A 19,512-nucleotide genomic window follows, 5' to 3' on the forward strand; every position below is an offset into this window, starting at 1 on the left:
CTCTGCCTCAGCCTCCCGAGTAACTGGGATTACAGGTGCCCACCACCCCGCCCTGCTAATTTTTGTATTTTTAATAGAGACGGGGTTTCACCGTGTTGGCCAGGCTGGTCTTGAACTCCTGACCTCAGGTGATCCATCCACCTCGGCCTCCCAAAGTGCTGGGATTACAGGCGTGAGCCACCGCGCCCGGCCCATAGTCATTCTATTATCACCATTGTTGAGGTCATGACTACCAGATTTGACTGACCTTTCCCTTCGACCCTCAAGACCGGCAGCCCCAAGAGCAGACAGAGACGCACGCTGAGTGCACCAGCCCCCGCGTGTGGGCTCCAGGTGGCTCTGTTTGCCCTCTGTGCTCTGCCTCCTGGGAGACGCGTCGAAGCCAGTGCTCCTCAGTGGAGGTGGGATGAGTCCTGGGCTGGGTGCCTCAAGTGTGGGGACACTTGGGACCGCCACTCCTGCAGGCCTCAGCTTCTCTGTTATAAGTTGGTCTTGGGCAAAGATAGAAATGTTGCTAACCCGTTGGGGTGGGGGTGCCAAGAGGGAGGCCTGTCCCATAGAGGGGTTCAGGACATGGAGAAGCTCCACTCTCCCCTGCACCAGCTCCTTCTGGCTTGGACACAGAACCAGAGGCCTTCCTGGAGGAAGGGGCCCAAGGAGGGCGGGCGGGGTGGGCGGGGATGGACGATGCCCTAGCTCTCCCGGATGGGGCTGGAGACAGCGAGACAGACTCAGGATGCGGAGGATCAGGGGCCTTTGTCATGCCTCACCTGTTGCTCTCTGGGACCTGCAGGGGGCAGCAGTGACCAAGCTTAGGCTTCGGGAGCATGTGGCTTGGCCCCAGTTCCAAGGTGAAAGGGGGCTTGGAGAAGAGGTGGGTGGACCCCGAGAAGAAAGAAAAGGAAATTGGTGGGTGGCCTCCTGGGGCCTGCAGCGGGGAGACAGGAGACTCTGGGACTAAGAAGCCTGGAAAGTTCTGTTACCAGAGACCTGAGCCCTGGGGGAAGGAGAAGAGAGTCCATTACTTTGAGCTCCCCTTGGACAGGTGAGCTTGGGGTAGGATAAGGGGTGGAGGGGGATGACACATCTGGCCACAGGTGCACTCACAGATTTGCCCTGGAGGTATACAGCCACACACCCCATATCCCAACACACACACCCAACACACACACACACACACACACACACACACACACTACCCTGAATCTCCACAAAGAGTCTTTCCTCGAGGAAGGGGCCACAGCCTGGAGAGGAGTGTTATCCAGGACTATTTCATGTGCAAGCAACAGAAACCAAATCCAAGGGCTTAAATAAAGGAAGGACATTTATTGGTTTATGTAACTGAAAATTCCAGGAGGTAGATTTTTCAAGTGTGCTTCAGGTATGGCTGAATCCAGGTGCTCAAAGAGCCTTGTCAGGATTCTGCCCCTCTCTATCTCCTGGCCTGGCTTTCCTCTAGGTGAGCTTCATTGTCAGGATCGCTCTCTTCAGAAGGCGGCAAAGATGACTACCACAGTTTTCGTCTTGCAGCCGCCCTGCTTAGCCACTCGGTAGACAGGATATTTCTTTCCTGGCAATTCCCAGAAAAGTCCTGGCCTCACTGCTGAAACTCCCCAGGTCATGTGCGTGTCCTTAGACCCGTCACTGTTACTAGGGGGATGGAACATTGATTGGCAAGCCTTGGTCATCTGCCCAACTCCTGGGGCTAAGAGGAAGGTTAGCCACATGGAAACTTCCAGACTGAAAGTGGAGAACCCAAAGGAACAGGACTGCTCAACGCTAGGAAGGCAAGGCCAGAATTTTCCAAGGTGGAAAACCTCCTGACTGAGCCACTCCCACAGTGCCCTGACCGAGGGGCTGGACGCAGCAAGCCCTGCAGAGGACCACTTCCCTGCTCTGTTTTCCTTGCTGTCTCCCAGGGGGTCTCAGTATGGCTGGATCATAATCACAACTAATGTCTATACTGCATTTATTCTGTGCCATTCCCATTCTGAATGTTTCTACACTTATGAACTCACTCATTTGATCACTACAAGAAGTACCATTGTTGGCCGGGCGCGGTGGCTCATGTCTGTCATCCCAGCACTTTGGGAGGCCGAGGCGGGCGGATCACAAGGTCAAGAGATCGAGACCATCCTGGCCAACATGGTGAAACCCCATCTGTCACAAAAAATTAGCTGGGTATGGTGGCGCATGCCTGTAATCCCAGCTACTCAGGAGGCTGAGACAGGAGAATCGCTTGAATCCAGGAGAGGGAGGTTGCAGTGAGCTGAGATCACACCACTGAACTCCAGCCTGGGCAACAGAGCGAGACTTCATCTCAAAAAAATAAAATAAAATAAAGAAGTATCGTTGTTATTCCCATTTTATAGATGAGGAAACTGAGGCACAGGGGATTGAATAGCTTACCCCAAATCCCACAGTAAGTAGTGGAGCTGGGATTTAGACCCAGACTCTTAGGCATTGAAGAGTATATTCTCAGCCTTCATGCTCTGCTGGGACCTCTGGAAGGAGGAGCACCCTGGGAAGGATTGGGGTCTGAGAGGCTTGGCCTCCAGGGCCCAGCAAACTCTGTTCTTGGAAAAGGATTGGAAAGAGTATTTGAATTAGCATTTTTCTTTCTCTCTCTCTTTTTTTTTTTTTTTTTTTTTTTTTTTTTTTTTTTTTTGACAGAGTTTTGCTCTTGTCGCCCAGGCTGGAGTGCAATGGTGCAGTCTCAGCTCACTGCAACCTCCGGCTCCTGAGTTCCAGCAATTCTCCTGCCTCAGCCTCCTAAGTAGCTGGGATTACAGGCGCCCGCCACCAGGCCAAGCTACTTTTTGTATTTTTAGTAGAGACAGGGTTTCACCATGTTGGCCAAGCCAGTCTCAAACTTGTGACCTCAGGGGATCCACCCACCTCGACCTCCCAAAGTGCTGGGATGACACGCCCGTCCTGAATTAGCATTTTCACAGTGAAAAGCACCGCGGCACTTCAGGCCCAGGCCAGCAGGGGGAGGCACGGGAGGCTGTCCTGCCTCTAGCCCAAGACAGGAGCTTTAGGAGCAGAGGGTGGTTCAGAGGCACGTCTGGGGAAGGCACGGGAAAGGATGTGACGGGTCCAGCTGGTGCCAGAACCACAACTCCCCCTCCGTCCCCCACTCTGTCCCCTACCCGCACAGGTGGGTGTTCCTCTATGAGAAGGGCTACCAGACCTCCAGCGGCCTCATCAGCAGTGTGTCTGTGAAACTCAAGGGCTTGGCCGTGACCCAGCTCCCTGGCCTCGGCCCCCAGGTCTGGGACGTGGCTGACTACGTCTTCCCAGCCCAGGTGAGCTGACTCAGGGCTGCGCCTTCCCCTCACAGGGCCTGTCTCAGAGCTGTATGGGACTCTGTCCCACATCCCTGTGGGACCAGACCAGCTCCTCTTTCTCTCTGGACCTCTGCGAATGCCGGGCAGAAACAGCCTGGTGATATCATCCCATGTTGGTGGCAGGGGGTGTGGTGGTTGCTGCGTGTCCTGTGGGCTCTAGGGGCCTGCTGGGGCAGCGTTGGGGCCCTTGAGGCTGTTCTCCCAGCTCCCAGCCCACCCTCCCCTCCCCTGCCCCTCTTCTAGGGGGACAATTCCTTCGTGGTCATGACCAACTTCATCGTGACCCCAAAGCAGACCCAAGGCTACTGCGCAGAGGTGAGCACTTCTGCCCGCCAGCCCCCTTCTCGGACTCACAGGGGAAAATGACCTGCAGAGACAGTCTCCATGGGCACTGAGGGGAAGCCAGAGAGGCTTCCTGCAGGGGCCACAGTGGTGGAAATTCGGGCGTATATTCACACACAGTAACTGTCAACCCTGGCAGAGCTGAGCCTTCCCGCCCAGCACACGGCGTACCAGGCAGGGTGCCGAGACTTCGTGCCCACCCCCGCCGCCCAGCTGACATTGACAGTGGGCAGCTGGGCATGAGCCCGGGGGGACCTCGGCAGAGCAGTGTGGGGGGAAAGGGGGGAAGGAGGCTGCGAGCAGGCGTCACTCCAGAGAGGTCTGAGACTCTGCCCCACGCTTTCCCTAGGGCCCTGGGGGCGGGAGGGGCTCTTCTCAGGACCCCACCCAAGGGGCCTGGGGCCAGCAGCTTTCGCCTCCCCCAGCACCCAGAAGGGGGCATATGCAAGGATGACAGTGGCTGTACCCCTGGGAAGGCCAAGAGGAAGGCCCAAGGTAAGGGGTCAGCCTCCTCCTGTCCCTCCACAGTCCCCCGGCTGCGGGCCCTGGCGTCCTGCAGGCCCAGCTTGGTGCTGACCTGCCTCTCCCCACACCGCTGAGGCGGGCTCCGGGAGGGACTCCCTCCAGCCCTCTCTCCTCCCCGCCCAGGCTTGGCCGGCCCATCCCAGACCCAGCCACGTGTCTGTCCTCAGCTCCTTTGCTCGAGGGGCCCGTCACTGGGGGCTCCTGGGGAAGGGGCCTGGGGCGGCCTCCTCTACACCCCAGTTTAGTGCAGGCACCCAGGGGTTTCTCTCTGGCTCCAGGCATCCGCACCGGCAAGTGCGTGGCCTTCAACGACACCTTGAAGACGTGTGAGATCTTTGGCTGGTGCCCGGTGGAGGTGGATGACGACATCCCGCGGTAACACTCTGACCTTCCAGGGAGCTAAGAACAGGGTCCCAGGCCAGACAGAGGGGGACCTGGGTCTAGAAAGGATCTTGACCCCTTTTTCTGACCCCACCCTCACCCCATCCGCACAACCTAGGCCAAAGATTCCCCTGGGCCCTGGCCCCCTTAGACCACACCCACCCCTCCACTAGCCCAGGGCTGCAGGTGGGTCCCGGAGGCTTGGCCCACCCCCCTGCTATGCCAAGCTCTGTGTGGGACACACAGGGGCCTCCTGGGGAGGGGCGGTGAGTGAGTGTGGTGTCCTCCAGCCCTGCCCTTCTTCGAGAGGCCGAGAACTTCACTCTTTTCATCAAGAACAGCATCAGCTTCCCACGCTTCAAGGTCAACAGGTGCGTGAGAAACTAGGGCAGAAATGCAGGTGGCTGGTTGAGGCTGCTCCGGGAGCTCTCCGCAGTCTCTGTCTCCCTCCATCTCCATTCCTGCCGGCATGGAAGGAATCAAAGGGGCATTGCGGAGCCTGTGAGGGGTCCCCAGGCTTTGGGGCGTGGCGCGCACCCTCCCGGATGACACACAGCTGCTGTCAACACCTTCCACCCCCATAGGCGCAACTTGGTGGAAGAGGTGAATGCCGCTTACATGAAGACCTGCCTCTATCACAAAACCCTGCACCCGCTGTGTCCAGTCTTCCAGCTTGGCTACGTGGTGCAAGAGTCAGGCCAGAACTTCAGCACCCTGGCTGAGAAGGTATGGGGCATGGTGCCAGGCGGGTGGGGAGGGCTGGGCCGCAGGATCCTGATAACGGCTTTTTAGGCCCAGTTCATCCTCCCAAGTCTCCCTGGTGAGGGCTGAGTATATTATGGGTCTGTCCCCTGATACTGGGGCCCCCTGAGGGTCAGATCCGTGTCTTCAGCGGGTCCTGGCATGGAACTGGCACAAAGGAGGTGCCCAGAATGAATGGATGTGGGCAAACCTTGTCATCTGGATGTTTGTTGATGTCCTGCTTTAAAACAAACAAACAAACAAAAAAAAAAAACTAGATAAAAGCAGCTTGGTCAGGTACAGTGGGTCATGCCTATAATCCCAGCACTTTGGGATTATATCCACAGAGGCAGGTGGATCACTTGAGGCCAGGAGTTTGAGATCAGTCTGACCAACATGGTGAAACCTCCTTCTCTACCAAATATAAAAAAATCTCTACTAAAAATACAAAAACTAGCTGGGCATGGTGACGCACGCCTGTAATTCCAGCTACTAGGGAGGCTGAGGCAGGAGAATCACTTGAACCCGGGAGGCAGAGGTTGCAGTGAGCCAAGATTGCGCCACTGTACTCCTGGGCAATGGAGCAAGACTCTATCTCCAAAAGAAAAAAAAAAAAAATTGGCCGGGCGCAGTGGCTCGCAGTGGCTCACGCCTATAATCCCAGCACTTTGGGAGGCCAAGGTGGGTGCATCACCTGAGGTCAGGAGTTCGAGACCAGCCTGACCAATATGGCGAAACCTCATCTCTACTAAAATACAAAAAAAAAAAAAAAAAAGCCAGGTGTGTGGTGGCGGGCACTTGTAATCCCAGCTACTTGGGAGACTGAGGCACAAGAATCACTTGAACCCTGGAAGTGAAGGTTGTAGTGAGCCAAGATGGTGCCACTGCACTACAGCCTGGGCAACAACATGAGACTGTCTCAAAAAATAATTAATGGCCTGGCGCGGTGGCTCACGCCTCTAATCCCAGCACTTTGGGAGGCCAAGGTGGGCGGATCACCTGAGGTCAGGAGTTCAAGACCAGCCTGACCAACATGGTAAAACCCCATCTCTACTAAACATACAGAAAAATTAGCCGGGCATGGTGGCATGCGCCTATAATCCCAGCAACTTGGGAGTCTGAGACAGGAGAATTGCTTAAACCTTGGAGACAGAGGTTGCAGTGAGCTGAGATCGTGCCACTGCACTCCAGCCTGGGTGACAGAGCAAGACTCTGTCCAAAAAAAAAAAAAATACAAAAATTATCTAGGTGTGGTGGCAGCGCCTGTAGTCCCAGCTACTTAGGAGTCTGATGCAGGAGAGTTGCTTGAACTCAGGAGGTGGCGGTTGCAGTGAGTCGAGATCACACCACTGCACTGTAGCCTGGGCGACAGAGCGACTCTGTCTCAAAAAAAAAAAAAAAAAAAGCAGCTTGAATCCTATAGCCTATGGCCCTGAGAAATCCTGTGCCGTGGGATACTCACAGTCACCCGGGATTCCGGAGAAGCAGTCCCTATGAGCACAGAACTATCTGACTGCGTACAAATCCCAGCTCTGCCCCAAACGAGCAGTATGAACTCAGACAAGTCTCTTAACTTCAGTGGGTCTGAGTTTTTGGACCCACCAAGCAGGGGACAATAATGGTGCCAATCTCGTGGAGTCGTCCCGAGGGTCAAGTGAGTTGACGCGGTGTGCCTGGCGGGCCTCGCTGCCTGGCACGTGGGAACTCTCTACACCTGTCAGCACGCGATCCTTATTAGTCCTGCTCTCACAGTTGCCTATTCAGGAACTAAATCAATCCCTTTTCTGTGATGTTACCAAAATAACCCACTCACGACACATTTGTCTGTCTACAAGGGAGGTCAGCAAACTTTTTCTTTCGAGGGCCAGACAGGAACTATTTTCAGCTTTGCCGGCTATATGGGCTCTGTGCCAACTACCCAAGTCTGCTGTGGAAGGGCAAGGGCAGCCACAGACAATATGTGAACAATGAACCTGGCCATGATCCAGCCCATGGGCCTCAGTTTCCTGACCCCTGGAGGGGGTTCACACCAGAGCAACACACGTGCTGAATGAGGAGACCTCCCTGTTCTAAAAATCTCCCTGCCCTCGGGCCGGTTGCAGTGGCTCATGCCTGTAATCTCAGCACTTTGGGAGACCGAGGCTGGCAGATCGCGAGGTCAGGAGATTGAGACCATCCTGGCTAACACGGTGAAACCCAGTCTCTACTAAAAATGCAAAAAAATTAGCTGGGCGTGGTGGCGTGCGCCTTTAATCCCAGCTACTCAGGAGGCTGAGGCAGGAGAGTCACTTGAACCTGGGAGGCAGAGGTTGTAGTGAGCTGGGATCGCACCACTACACTCCAGCCTGGGCAACAGAGGAAGACTCTGTCTGGAAGGAAGGAAGGGAAGGAAGGAAGGAAGGAAGGAAGGAAGGAAGGAAGGAAGGAAGGAAGGAAGGAAGGAAGGAAGGAAAGAAAATCTCCCTGCCATCTTCAGCTGGAAACTTCTCAGTACTAGGCTCCTGCTAAGTTGCCCAGCTCCCTGCCCCCTTCTCTGACCACCTTCCAGCTCTTCTGTTGCTCAGCCCATCTCCACCTGTTACTTGCCTCGCCCAGAGGAGCTTCGCTTTCTCAAATGTTTTCTTCCCAATCCACATCTTTTTTTTTTTTTTTTTTTTTTTTTTTTGAGGCGGAGTCTTGCTCTGTCGCCCAGGCTGGAGTGCAGTGGCCGGATCTCAGCTCACTGCAAGCTCCGCCTCCCGGGTTCCCGCCATTCTCCTGCCTCAGCCTCCCAAGTAGCTGGGACTACAGGCGCCCGCCACCTCGCCCGGCTAGTTGTTTGTATTTTTTTTTTTTAGTAGAGACGGGGTTTCACTGTGTTCGCCATGATGGTCTCGATCTCCTGACCTTGTGATCCGCCTGTCTCGGCCTCCCAAAGTGCTGGGATTACAGGCTTGAGCCACCGCGCCCGGCCGGCTGCCAATCCACATCTTTACAGATTCCCAAAGTGCTGGGATTACAAGCTTGAGCCACCGCGCCCGGCCGGCTGCCAATCCACATCTTTACAGATTCCATCTTTAATTAATGCAGTAACTGTTCGCTTGCCTCCCGCACTGTGACCCATGCCGGGAACTCAGGAGTTGGTGATGAATGAGACAGATAGCTTGGTCCTCCTGGAGCGCAGTCTTGGAGGAGATGGGTTAATACATAATCACACTAAACAAACTATGAATAAGTGAGGATGTTCCAAACACACGATAAGCGGCTCGTGCTCAAGCTGTAATCCAGCACTTTGGGAGGCGAGACGTGCGGATCCGGGTCAGAGATCGAACCACTGGCTACACGGATTCTACTAAAAATACAAAAAACAGCACGGGCGGGTGGGGCGCCTTAGTGTACTCGGAGGCTGAGCATAATGGCGTGAACCGGAGCGAGCTTGCAATCTGCCTCCGCTGGGCGACAGAGCGAGACTCCGTCCAAAAAAAAAAAAAAAAAAAAAAAAAAAAAGGAGGCAAAAATAACAGAATATCGGTACAAACATGGGCGAAATAAATAATAAATAATAAATAAATACAAATGAAATGGTCAGAGAGCTGGAGTGTGGAGGGTAATGGGAGGGAAGGCCAGTGAGGGTGGCAGGACCTCTACCCCAAAACAGCTTCTCAGTATCTTTTCTTTTTTTTTTTTTTTTTTTTTTTTTGAGGCGGAGTCTCGCTCTGTCGCCCAGGCTGGAGTGCAGTGGCCGGATCTCAGCTCACTGCAAGCTCCGCCTCCCGGGTTTACGCCATTCTCCTGCCTCAGCCTCCCGAGTAGCTGGGACTACAGGCGCCACCACCTCGCCCGGCTCATTTTTTGTATTTTTAGTAGAGACGGGGTTTCACCATGTTAGCCAGGATGGTCTCGATCTCCTGACCTCGTGATCCGCCCGTCTCGGCCTCCCAAAGTGCTGGGATGACAGGCTTGAGCCACCGCGCCCGGCCAGTATCTTTTCTGAAATAAAAAATGTTCAGTTTTTTGTTGTTGTTGCTGTTGATTTTTTTGAGACAGAGTTTTGCTTTTTTGCCCAGGCTGGAGTGCAATGGCATGATCTTGGCTCATAACAACCTCTGCCTCTCAGGTTCAAGCAATTCTCCTCAGCCTTCCAAGTAGCTGGGATTACAGGTGCCCGACACCATGCCCAGCTAATTTTTGTATTTTTTAGTAGACACAGGTTTCACCATGTTGGTCAGGCTGGTCTCAAACTCCTGATCTCAAGTGATCTGCCCACCTCAGCCTCCCAAAGTGCTGGCATTACAGGCGCGAGCCACTGCGCCTAACTCCAAAATGTTCTGTTCTTGAAAGAGTGCTGGTACCAGCTGTGAGATGGGGTTTTTGTTTGTTTTTGTCTTTGAGATGGAGTCTTGCTCTGTCGCCCGGGCTAGAGTGCAGTGACACATCTCAGCTCACTGCAACCTCCGCCTCCCAGGTTCAAGTGATTCTCCTACCTCAGCCTCCCGAGTAGTTGGGATCACAGGCGTGAACCAATACACCTGGCTAAGTTTTGTATCTTTAGTAGAGACAGGTTTTCACTATATTAACCAGATGGTCTCGAATTCCTGGCCTCAGGTGATCCACCTGCCTCGGCCTCCCAAAGTGCTGAGATTACAGGTGTGAGCCACCGTGCCGGGCTGAGATGGGGGTTTTTGATCCTGAAATCCCAGATCTTAACTACTTGTGCCCTTGGCAGGGCGGAGTGGTTGGCATCACCATCGACTGGCACTGTGACCTGGACTGGCACGTACGACACTGCAAACCCATCTACGAGTTCCATGGGCTGTACGAGGAGAAAAATCTCTCCCCAGGCTTCAACTTCAGGTATCTGCCAGGCCCCCAGCAGCACATTCTTCCTTGTGGTCCTGCGGGCTTTTCTACTCCCAGAACCCTTCAGGCCTGAGAAAGTGTCCCCAGAGGGGAGCAGAGGGTCCTGGGCAGCTCCCATTCTGCCCGGGTGGCCATGCAGGAAGCCAGCAGGGAGCAAGATAGTGAAGTCTGAAATCCCCTGTACCTGGGTCTCAGACCCCTCGAGGCCCACCCGGCCAGGACTAGCTGGGGAAACTGCTGACATCGGGAGCTGGAGCAATGGCTGGGCACAGCACCCACACCTGTAATCAAGGCATCTTGGGAGGCTGAGGTGGGAGGATTGCTTTAAGACCAGGAATCTGAGGCTGCAGTGAGTTGTGATAATACTACTGCACTCCAGCCTGGGTGACAGAACGAGATCCCATCTCTTACAAACAAACAAACAAAAAGGAGTTGGGGCCGGGTGCGGTGGCTCACGCCTGTAATCCCAACACGTTGGGAGGCCAAGGCGGGCAGATCACGAGGTCAAGAGATCGAGACCATCCTGGCCAATATGGTGAAACCCCGTCTCTACTAAAAATACAAAAATTAGCTGGGCGTGGTGGCGCGTGCCTGTAATCCCAGCTACTTGGGAGTCTGAGGCAGGAGAATTGCTTGAACCCGGGAGGCAGAGGTTGCAGTGAGCCGAGATCTTGCCACTGCACTCCATTCAGCCTGGCGACAGCACGAGACTCTGTCTCACAATAAATAAATAAATAAAAATAAAAAAGGAGTTGGGGCAAGAGTTGAGTACAGCTTTGCTAGAATGAGGCCTGGGATCCTGCCCGGGTTTGGGGATGGGGCTGTATTCAGAGACCACTAAAGCTCCTGCATCCCTGACGCGCTAAGAACCCCGGACCCAAGACAGTCCCCTGTATCACCCTCCTGCCGCCTGATCCCTTCCCCAAGGTTTGCCAGGCACTTTGTGGAGAACGGGACCGACCACCGTCACCTCTTCAAGGTGTTTGGGATTCGCTTTGACATCCTGGTGGACGGCAAGGTGAGTGTCCAGCGTGAGGGTGGTGGGAGCTGAGACACATTCTCAGCTCCTGTGAGTACCTCTGGGTGTCTACAGTTATAGATGACCGGAGATTGGGTGGGTTCACTCAGCAGTTTTACTTATAACAACAGATGGGGCATGGGGCACGTCCAGGGCAGGGCTTTGCCACCTGTGGCCATGCCTCCCTCACAGTCTCCCTGGGCCCAGGGAGGCAGAGCCAAGGTCAAAACCCAAGTCTACTGACCAGCAGCTGGTGGCCCATGCAGAGTCAGAGGCGGGCACAGTTCACAGCCGAGGGTAGGGAAGTCCCCTTGTCCCAGGTCCAACCTTTTCCAGCTGGGTCCCTTCCGACAGTTAACCCTTCTCTCCCTGGGTCCTGCCACCAGGCCGGGAAGTTTGACATCATCCCCACGATGACCACCATCGGCTCTGGAATTGGCATCTTTGGGGTGGTAAGCGCTGGGGTCACTGGGTCACCGTGCTGGGGTCGGCCCCTCCTCTTCCACAACTCAGTAGCAGCAGCACGTGCCTCACCCTGAAACTTGACCCTACCTGTCTCTCATGTTTGAGCCAGCAGCTGCCCACCCCCCACCCACAGTAGATCTAAGAAAACCAAGGCCCAGAGCTGGGGCAGGACAGAGTGAGGTGGAACCATCTTGGTCCCCTGAGGGTCCTGCAGGGCCTCATCCACCCTCCAGGGAAACCGGCCTCCAGTGAGGTTGGATCCAGCTGGGGCCACACCGCCAGGGACTGAGGTGGGATGTGGAGGGCCCTGTACCCGCCCCAGATTCCCACGCTGTCTCCATGCCCTGCCCTGACCTCAGGCCACAGTTCTTTGTGACCTGCTGCTGCTTCACATCCTGCCCAAGAGACACTACTACAAGCAGAAGAAGTTCAAGTACGCTGAGGACATGGGGCCAGGGGCGGTAAGAGAAGCCCCTGCACCAGGCCCTCTGAAGGCCTCCGGCATGTGTGTCTGTGTTGGGGTGGGGGGTGTGGGCAGCTGCTTCCCCAGCGGTGACTTGTATCCCGCAACCCTTGCCCCACACACACAGGATGAGCGTGACCTCGCAGCCACCAGCTCCACCCTGGGCCTGCAGGAGAACATGAGGACATCCTGATGGTCGGCCCAGGACTCCTGACTGGATGCAGCGTGAGGCTCCAGCCTGGGGCCCTGGTGGGTCCCAGCCAGGGCAGAGGGGCCTCCCCAGGAAGTCTCCTATCCTCTCAGCCAGGCAGATAGCAGTTTGCCAGAAGCTCAGGGTGCATACTAGGAGAGACCTGCGCAAATCCGAGCTCTGGCTCCAACTCCACACCCCGCAGTGGAGCCCTACCCCAGCCTCAGCTGCTCCTAGTGGGGAAGGGCTGGGGCTGGGCAGGGCCCTCTCACACACCTGTACCCTAGCTTTGTGCTTCTCTCTCTGGACCCTCATTATCCAACCCGCTGCCTCCGTTTCTCTAGATCTGGGCTCTCCAATGTGGCAGTCAGTAACCATAGGTGACTAAATTAAAGTAAAATAAAATCAAATGAAACAGAAAATTCAGTTCCTCAGTTGAACTAGCCACATTTCAACTGCTCAGTAGACACATGTGGCTAGTGGCTGCCATACTGGACAGCTCCGGGCATTTTCACCATTGAAGAAAGTTCTATTAGACAGCCCTGCTTGAGCCCTGTTTCTTCCTGGCCTTGGGGTTCCCTGGGGAACTCACTGACAATGCAAGCTCCTGGGCCCACCGCAGACCTCCTGAACCAAAGGTTCCAGGGCTGGCCATATGATCTGCGTGGATGGCAAACTCCCTAGGCCGTTCTGGGATCAAAGTTTAAGAAGTGCTGTCCTCGAACTTTCTGACTATAAGCTCCTGAGCAGGAGTCAGACTCAGCCCTGAGCCTGCACTGCCTGGCGGGTGCAGACACTGAACAGGGTCTCAAACACCTTCAGCGTGTGTGTCGTGTGCTCACGTGCCACACGGTGTCTCCTGCACACAACCCAGTGTACACACCACCCACGTGCACACAGCAGCCTTCCACACTGTATGTGAACAGCTTGGGCCCTGCAAACACAACCATCTACACACACCTATACCCCAAGCACACACACATGGTCTGTGCCATGTCACCTCCATAAGGAAAGGCTTCTCTCCAAGCGTGCCAGGCCAGGACAGCCCTCCTAGCCATGAATCCTTACTCAGCTACCTCGGGTTGGGGTGGGAGCCCCAGCCAAATCCTGGGCTCCCTGCCTGTGGCTCGGCCCCAGCTCCCAAGGCCTGCCTGGCTGTGTCTGAACAGAAGGTCTGGGAGAAGCGAGGGGTGGAGTACAATAAAGGGAATGAGGACAAACCTCTGCTGTCCATGCTTTCTTTCCAGACCTCTCTGAAACACAGTGTGCTCGTCTGTGAAATGTGGGACTGAGCTGGACAATCTCTGAGATCCCTCTTGATCGGCTGGTAGGGACCAGTGAGCCGACTCATACGCCCTGAGCCCAGCAGGGTCAACGCTGGGTGAAGAGGTCAACTCACCTCTGTCCATGGGCTGCTATCTTGGCACAGCCCTGAACATTGGCACTCTTCCCAACCCTCCACGGCTGTGAGAGGCCTGGCAGTGGGACAAGTAGAGAACCCCAGGGTGGCCTCGTGAAACAGTGGGGAGGAAAAGGTTGGCTGTGCCAGGAGGGAGATCTGGGGGAATCCCAAAGAGGGGAGGAGGGTCTTGACTGAGACTGTGTGGAGGGCCCTACTGTGGGCATGACTTCAGGCCTGGACTTATAGCCAGGTAGGATCTCTGGGCAGTATTCTCCACCCAGTCACCATGCTCCGTCTAGACCAGTGCCGTCCAGTAGAACACTCTGGAATGATGGAAACATTCTCTATCTATGCTGTCCAATAGGGTACCCAAAAGCCACAGGTGGCCTGGGTGGAAATATGCAGCCAAGGAGATTAAATTTGTATTTTATTTACTTTTAATTAATCTTTATTTTTTTTTTCGAGACGGAATTTTGCTCTGTCGCCCAGGCTGGAGTGCAGTGGCACGATCTCGGCTCACTGCAGGCTCCACCCCCTGAGTTTAAGCAATTCTCTCCCTCAGCCTCCCAAGTAGCTGGGATTACAGGTGCCCACCACCATGCCTGGCTATTATTTTTTTTTTTTTTTGTATTTTTAGTAGAGACAGGGTTTCACTATGTTGGTTGGCCAGGCTGGTCTCAAACTCCCGACCTCAGGTGATCTGTCTGCCTCGGCCTCCCAAAGTGCTGGGATTACAGGTGGGAGCCACCATGACTGCCCAATTTACTTTTAAATAATTTAAATAGTTACTTACTTTTAATTAATTTAAATAGTTACATGTGACTAGTGGCTACTGGACTGAACAACACAGGCCAGCACCTGCCATCTCCCTCAGGGCCCTGGCCTTCTGCCCTCTTCCCCAACCCTTAGATTTTATCAGACTGGAACTTCCTCTTCTGCACCCCCTTCTTTCTCCAGACACACCTGCTTCTGTACTTCCTGCCCCCTTCCCTTCCGAGTGAGCAGAAAAGAGCCCCTTCTCTGTATTCAGCCTCACCACCCAGCCCAGAGGCTGACCAGCAGAAACCACCTCCGTTCTCCCACCCCTGTATCTGTTCCCCTCTTCTGCCTCCTCCTGGCCCAGGTTCCCCAGCAGCTCTGCCCACTCTCCCCTCACTGCAACCTTTCCAGAAAGACCAGTCCACACTTTCCTCTGCAGTTGGCCTCCACCCCAACCACTTCACCTAGGTGCCCTTGCCAAGGTCACTGGCAGTGTCCTGGTTGCCAAGTCTAAGCATACACTTGGGCCCCATATCCTGCTTGGCCTAACAGAATCTGACATTGTTGTCCAAGCCTTCCTTGTCGAAAGATTTCCTTCCAGCAGCTCCTAGAACACACCCTTTCCTGACTTTCCAGCCTGTCTGGTGTATAAGGAAAAGGCAAGTTTCAATTGCAGCTCTGCCACAGCTCACTGTGTGCCCTTGGGGGAAGCGGCTTAACTCTCCAAGCCTCCTCTGTGAGTTAAGGATAATAACAGCAATTTTTTTTTTTTAAATAGAGACGGAGTTTCACTCTGTGGTCCAGGCTGGTCTCGAACTCCTGGGCTCAAATGAGATGCCCACCTCAGCCTTCCAAAGTGCTGGGATTACAGGCATGAGCTACTGCACCTGGACAATAATAGCTTTTAGTAGGGTTGAGGAAAGACCTGTAAAGAGCACCTGGCATACAGTCGAGCTCTGCCCCTCAGTCTATCCACCCTCTCAATGGTGGAGTCCACTAGTTGTTCTGGGTATCTGTTCTCCCTGTAAGCAATTCAGTCCGTGGTTCTTGGTTGGGCATGTGGCTGCCCAGAATGGAAGCTGCATTTCCCAGCTTCCTCTTGCAGCTGGGTCTGGTCACATGAATAAGCTCGAGTGGTGTATGTGAAAGTGCCATGTGGCAACTTCTGAGAACTTTCCTGAAAAGAGAGCTGGTGCAGACCCTCTGCCCTCTTCTTCATCCTTTTCTCCACTCCACTGCCTGCAATGCATATGTGATTGCTGGAGCTCTAGCCGCTATCCTGAACCATGAGGTCAAAAGCCACACCCAGAAGTTGCTGGAATTATTCATTCAACAAACGTCCATTGAGCACCTATGCCATGTGACAGGCTGTGTGCTGGACGAATCAGGCACAGTGCTTGCCATCGAGGAGCTCCCAGTCCCGATGAGGAACAGGCAGGTACCAGATGCCAAGGAAGTACCTGGGTGGGGCGACTAACCCATGCTGGGAAGTGGGGAGGTCATGGAGAAGGTTTCCGGGCAGAAGCAGGATTGAATTGAGCCCTGAAAGATGAGTAGGCATTAAACAGGCAGGTGGTTGGGAGTAAGGTTATACAGGGCTTGATTAGACCTATTCTCAGGGTGAGCCACAGGAAATGCCTCTCGATGGACTTGTGTCCCTGAAAACTTGCTCTGGCTACCAGGTAGAGAAAAGCTAGTAGGAGCTGAGACTGGATGAGGTTGGAGGCCAGGGAGGAGGCTGCTGCAGCAATCAGGGACAAGATGGTGGTAGCCTGAGCTAAGGGAGGGGAAGTGGGGTGGACAGGAGAGGGCCGATTCCAGGTATAGTTAAGAGGCAGCAAGGCAGGGCCTGGAGATGGACTGGTTGGAACAGGAAACGGAGGCTGCAGGTGACTCCCAGGCTCCTGGCTCCACTTCGAGACAGGGACACAGGAGATCAGGTTTGGGGGAAGGATATGGGGCAAGTGGTGGTGCCAGAAGATTCACACGCAGAGGCATTAGGGGAAGAGGTGGGGGCAGAGTCCCCAGGAACAGCCACGGCGAAGGTCACTATGTCCTGCTGAGTTCCCTCCATCCCCTCGGCCCCCGCTGGGCCATTCCTGTCGCCTGCTCACCGAGCAAGCACTTCACTCTATGCTAAGCCACCTCTCGGCCTCCCTGCCCCCGCCCTGCAGAAGCTACACTCATGGGCCTGCCATTCAAGGCCTTCCTCCCCGGGCCTCGCCCCTCCCTCGCACGCACCGCGCCTCGCCCGGGAGGGAGGGGCGCTCTGGCTCCCGCAGGCCGGGATGGGGGTGCAAAGGGTTTGGCGGGGAAGCACCGTCTCCTGCAGGCCCGGGTGAAGGGCCCGCGCCGCGGCCGGGAGGGACGTCGAGGACCCCAGGACGCCGGGGGCGTGGCGAGGTCGGTCCCGCTGCAGGGCAGGGAGGGCCCCTCCGGCGTCGCCCGCCGCGGACCCTTAGTCCAGGAGGGGGCGGGAGTCCCGTGCTCCGATTGGACGGCGCTGGCGGGGCCGTTCGCCCCGACCAATGAGCGCGGGCCGGGCGCGGCGGTGGGCGGGGCAGCGAGGGCTGCCCGGAGCCGCGGCGCCCGCGGGCTGAGCTCGGCGATCTGGGCCCCAGCTAGGCGGTGGGGCGGGGCGGGGAGCGAGCGGGGCCACCCGCCGGGCCGCGGAGACTGTCGCCTGGCTCCCAGGTAGGGATCGGCGGGGAGGGGACGCGGGCTTGGAGCGGGAGGACGAACGCCTTAACACCTGCCCCGAGCCTGCAAGGGAGAGGCGGGGGGTCTGCGAGGCCGCGTCTACGAGGGAGCCGGGATCTGGTCAGGGCGGGGATCCTTCCCCTTCTGTCTGCGGGGCCGGGTCTGCTGGGTGCCTCGGGGAGTCTGCTCTGGTCTGCGCCGGCCGCCGGGAGCGCATCGCCGCGGGCGCCCCGCCGTCTGCGTCCTTCCCCGCTTCTGTGTGCGGACGGCATCCGACCCGGGTGCACCGTCCCCCGCGCCCGGCTCCTGGTGGAGGCCGCGTCTGTGCTGAGTGGGCCCGGCCCGGGGCACCCACGTGCGGTTCTCCGCGGAGCGCTCCTCCCACGGCCCTCCGGAGCGTCTTCCTGCAGGAGCCGGGGGCGGGGTGGGAGATGAATGGGGCAGCGGCGGCGCGCGGCTCTGGCTGCGCTGGGTCCTGCCTTGGCTGGGACGAGAGGGGGCGGCAGAGGCGGGCGCTGCGGCTTCGAGGCCCGGGAGGCGCAGGATGGTGGCTGGGGGGGGTGTCCACGTGCGCGGGGACCTGCGTGTGCTGTTTGGAGGCGGGTGTGCGTGTGTCACGTGGACGCGGGAGTGTGCCTGTGTCTGCGTGGGGGGTGCAGGACAGGATGGAGTGGTGAGTGAGGGCGGGTCACGCGGACACGGGCGTGTGCCTGTCAGGGGAGGGGGTGTGCTCAAGTCTTGAGGGCGTTGCAGGGCTGAGCAGAGAAGGCTGTGTCACAGGCCACAGGACCGCGCCTTGGTGGTGTCCGCAGGGCGGGCACAGGAGTGTAGGAGGGGCACACAGCTTGTGCACTGGAGGATCCCAGGGAAGTGGCACTGGCCTCCCCAAGCCCTGCCCTCTTTCCTCCAGTACATACAAATTGACCCTCCACTGCATCCCAGGCGCACACACTCTGGGACGTGTGTCTTCGCCTCCTCCTAGGTCTCCCACCGTCAGTCCTCACAGCAGCCACGGGAGTCGTTTTAAACCTCACCTAACTGAGGCACTCCCCTGCTCACAACCTCCACCTGCCTTTGGGGGCCTCCTGGGCTCTGTCCACCAAGCTACCCTCACCCCCAAACCAAGCCCTGAGTCCCAGCCAGGAAATGACTGCTATGCAGTGTGAACTTCCATCCTCTCCTTGTCCTGAAATCCTGCTGAGTGCTCAGAAGAGAACTCAGGTGCCACCTCCTCCAGGAATCCATCCCTGAGGCCAGCACAGTGAATGAGGGACCTTTCTCTCCAGATGTAACTCCTCTTGCTGTCAGGTGCCGCTTACGTGGGGAAGACTCCACGCCAACCACATCAGCCTCCCTGCTGTTCTTCATATGGATCAAGCACTGTCCCCCCATGGCGTTTGCACCTGCTGGTCCCTGCGCCTGAAACGCCCTTCCCCAGATAGCTACACCGCCTCCTCCCCCTTCCTTCCTTCAGGTGTCTGCTCCAATCCTGCACCCAAAAGGCCTTCCTGAACCACACTGTTATCACAGCATCTCCCAGCCCCTTTCTCTTGATCCTTCTTACTCTGCTGTATTTTTCTTCATAGTATGTACCACTTGACATATCATATCTGAATCACTGGCTTTCTTGGTCTTTGCTCCTTGCCCCCACAAGAAATTAAACTGTATGAGAGCAGAGACTTGTTCTTTTTGGCTCACTGCTGTATCTCCCCACACAGGCTTGTACAGAGCCTGGCAGACAGTAGGTGCTCTGTGATTATTTGTGCTTGCATCCCAGATGTCCATGTCCCTGGCTGCTTCCTAGCCTGTGACCCCCCTACCTTTACCCCCAATCTGAGGCCACTTCTGCTCCTCTGTCCCTGACATTCCAAGTTCCTGAAAGGCCAGCTCTGGGAGAACTGTAACCACATTTGCATGTTGGAAATCCTCCCTCTAGCAACTGGTGTGGAGGATGGGGTAGGGTGAGGTGGAGGTGTGAGCCTGGAGTCAGGGAAGACCCATGTGGCTGGGAACGAAGCAGTAATCGGAATCTGGACTTCTAAGGCGTTCAACTTGTGAGCTCACCCAGCTGGTAGTGGGGAGATCAGGGAGGGCTCTCAGAAGAGGCAATGGCTGAGCTGTCCTCCAGGCAGCAGAGGAGAGGGAGGTGTGTTCCTGGCAGAAGCACAGCTTGTACAGAGGCCTGGCAGCAGGACAGAGTCTGCAGTTTGGGAAGCTGTGGTGTGGCTGGAGTGGAGAGTAAGTGTGGGGTTGTGGGGAGTGAGGATGGTCAACAGGGAAAGGATGAGTGACAAGGAGGGCTCCTGGATTGCTGGTCTGGGTCAGAAAAGAATGGGG

General features: G+C 56.2%; 2 protein-coding genes across 2 annotated transcripts in view; both read left to right on the plus strand.

The window, feature by feature from the left end:
• The window catches only part of P2RX1 (purinergic receptor P2X 1), a 22,633-nt gene extending 9,098 nt beyond the window's left edge, over nucleotides 1-13,535 (plus strand). Inside the window, exons 2-12 of the mRNA XM_010382194.2 lie at nucleotides 3,161-3,308; nucleotides 3,594-3,665; nucleotides 4,118-4,187; nucleotides 4,496-4,592; nucleotides 4,889-4,969; nucleotides 5,183-5,324; nucleotides 10,045-10,172; nucleotides 11,106-11,196; nucleotides 11,583-11,648; nucleotides 12,021-12,122; nucleotides 12,252-13,535. Coding sequence (XP_010380496.1) covers nucleotides 3,161-3,308; nucleotides 3,594-3,665; nucleotides 4,118-4,187; nucleotides 4,496-4,592; nucleotides 4,889-4,969; nucleotides 5,183-5,324; nucleotides 10,045-10,172; nucleotides 11,106-11,196; nucleotides 11,583-11,648; nucleotides 12,021-12,122; nucleotides 12,252-12,317 — 1,063 coding nt within the window. The 3' untranslated portion in view covers nucleotides 12,318-13,535. The remainder of the gene's footprint in view (nucleotides 1-3,160; nucleotides 3,309-3,593; nucleotides 3,666-4,117; nucleotides 4,188-4,495; nucleotides 4,593-4,888; nucleotides 4,970-5,182; nucleotides 5,325-10,044; nucleotides 10,173-11,105; nucleotides 11,197-11,582; nucleotides 11,649-12,020; nucleotides 12,123-12,251) is intronic.
• A 3,512-nt stretch (nucleotides 13,536-17,047) lies between these two features.
• Nucleotides 17,048-19,512, plus strand: part of CAMKK1 (calcium/calmodulin dependent protein kinase kinase 1) — a 34,069-nt gene continuing 31,604 nt past the window's right edge. Inside the window, 1 exon segment of the mRNA XM_030923817.1 lies at nucleotides 17,048-17,169. The gene's annotated coding sequence lies outside the window, so the exon portion shown is untranslated.

This window comes from Rhinopithecus roxellana, chromosome 19 (genome assembly GCF_007565055.1).
Source record: "Rhinopithecus roxellana isolate Shanxi Qingling chromosome 19, ASM756505v1, whole genome shotgun sequence".
NCBI lineage: Eukaryota > Metazoa > Chordata > Mammalia > Primates > Cercopithecidae > Rhinopithecus > Rhinopithecus roxellana.